The sequence below is a fragment of the Oryx dammah genome, unplaced genomic scaffold (assembly GCF_014754425.2).
Source record: "Oryx dammah isolate SB20612 unplaced genomic scaffold, SCBI_Odam_1.1 HiC_scaffold_17, whole genome shotgun sequence".
In the NCBI taxonomy this organism is placed as follows: domain Eukaryota; kingdom Metazoa; phylum Chordata; class Mammalia; order Artiodactyla; family Bovidae; genus Oryx; species Oryx dammah.
In genome coordinates this window covers 46,983,044-46,985,033 of record NW_024070201.1, presented here as the reverse complement: position 1 = coordinate 46,985,033, position 1,990 = coordinate 46,983,044, and the positions used below count along the sequence as shown (strand labels likewise).

The 1,990-nt window shown below is 43.5% G+C and overlaps 1 protein-coding gene across 1 annotated transcript; it reads left to right on the top strand.

Moving 5' to 3' along the window:
- The first annotated feature begins 562 nt into the window (after positions 1 to 562).
- Positions 563 to 1,549, top strand: LOC120876621 (olfactory receptor 51M1-like). The gene has a single exon (XM_040258595.1). It carries the CDS (start codon positions 563 to 565, stop codon positions 1,547 to 1,549), a length of 987 nt encoding a protein of 328 aa, XP_040114529.1.
- The last annotated feature ends 441 nt before the right edge of the window (positions 1,550 to 1,990 follow it).

Below are 1,990 nucleotides of genomic sequence, written 5' to 3'. Positions count from 1 at the left end.
TCCCAAATGTATATCTCTTCTCCAACTTAGTTCTACTACTGAGTTAGTAAAAATGAATACATGAAAAGCTTGTTGGTGGAATTGACGATAAGTTAAATTTTAACATGTTTTTAAAATAACTATGAACTTCCTAGGTGCAGAATCTTAGCCTACTGTAAGATATATGAGTCTGCAAACCAAAAGAAGAGAATTATAGATATTTGATATTTGTGAACATAAAGATCTTAAGTAAAGTCCTGAGGATGATGTTGTTTGAGGAAGAAAAGATACAGCAGGGACAAAAAATTGTTGAGATTGAGGATGATCATATTTAAGGGCTCGTCAATGAAAAGAGGCCAGCCAAGAAGATTGAGTAGAAATAAAAATACAGAGGAAAACTGATGAAGGTGTGGTACTTTCAAAGGAAGTTTCAATCAGGTAGTTGGATGATGGACACAGTAGTGAAGTAGAAGATGCCAAAGCTGACGATGGTGATGATTCTGCTTATAATGGTGTGCATGTTTATGAAACTGAAGAATTAATAACCAGAACTTCCATCTATTCTCAGTTCAGCCCCTGAAGAATGCCAGCCCAATATCCCCTCCATCCTCACATCATGCTCCTGTTCAACCTCACGCAGTTCAGCCCCATGCTCTACCTCACTGGCTTTCCCGGATTGGAAACCGTCGAGCACTGGATCTTCATCTTCTTTTTCCTGATGTACCTCGTGGCCATCTCGGGCAACTGCTTCATCCTGATAATTATTAAGACCAACCCTTGCTTGCACACACCCATGTACTATCTACTCTCCTTTCTGGCCTTCACTGACCTTGGCCTGTCAGTGTCCACCTTGCCCACTACTATGGGCATCTTTTGGTTCAAGTCCCACGGCATCTACTTTGGAGCCTGCCAAATCCAGATGTTATGCATCCACTCCTTTTCCTTCATGGAGTCCTCAGTGCTCCTTGTCATGTCCTTTGATCGGTTTGTGGCCATCTGTTATCCCCTGAGGTACTCAGTCATTATCACTGGCCAGCGAGTAGTCAGGGCAGGCCTGGTTGTCATCCTGCGGGGACCTATAGCCACTGTACCCATTGTTTTTCTCCTGAAAACCTTCCCTTACTGTGGGTCTAGAGTCCTCTCCCACTCTTTCTGCCTGCACCAGGAGGTGATACACTTGGCCTGCACAGACACCACCTTCAACAACCTGTACGGGCTGATACTGGTGATGTTCACTGTGGTGCTGGACCTGGTGCTCATTGCACTGTCCTACGGGGTCATCCTGCACACAGTGGCAAGACTGGCCTCCAAAGAGGAGCGGCTCCGATCCTTCCAAACGTGCACCTCACACCTCTGTGCTGTGCTGGTCTTCTTTGTGCCCATGGTGGGACTCTCCCTAATACATCGCTTTGGGAAACATGCCCCACCTGCTGTCCACCTTTTTATGGCCAATGTCTACCTCTTCGTGCCTCCCATGCTTAATCCAATCATATACAGTATTAAAACCAAGGAGATCCGCCATGTCATCAGCAAGCTCCTGGGTCTTAGAAAGGCCAATGCTGAGTCATGAGCCTAAAAATTCCACTGGGTGCCTTGAAGAAGGTCCCAAATCAGACCAAAGATTTACATCATTTAGTACCAATTATGTTTCCCAAGATTTTTACTCACTTCCCTAAATAAAGTATGGATGAATTTCTCTCTTAAATTGTGAGTTAGCAATGCTGACTTTCTCTTGCTTAAATTATAATGGTCTTCTATGTATATATAAGACCTAGATGTTTTGGCAACATCAAAAAATGCCCCGAGGAAGACCTTCTTGAGCCTTGTGCAAAAACTAAAACTAAAGGAAACTGAATAAAAACTTAAAAGGAGCAATAAATTAAAAAGCAACCAGAACAGAAACTAGCAAAGCACAGATACATGTCAGTTGTTTGAATACACTTGAGTAACATACCTCCTTCCATGGTTCCTTGGGACTGTTTCCTTCTTCTCTCCCTGGGCAACATATTAC

What these genes read in the sequence shown, in the direction of transcription:
- LOC120876621 (XM_040258595.1), top strand. Translation starts at nt 563, where the DNA reads ATGCCAGCCCAATATCCCCTCCATCCTCACATCATGCTCCTGTTCAAC.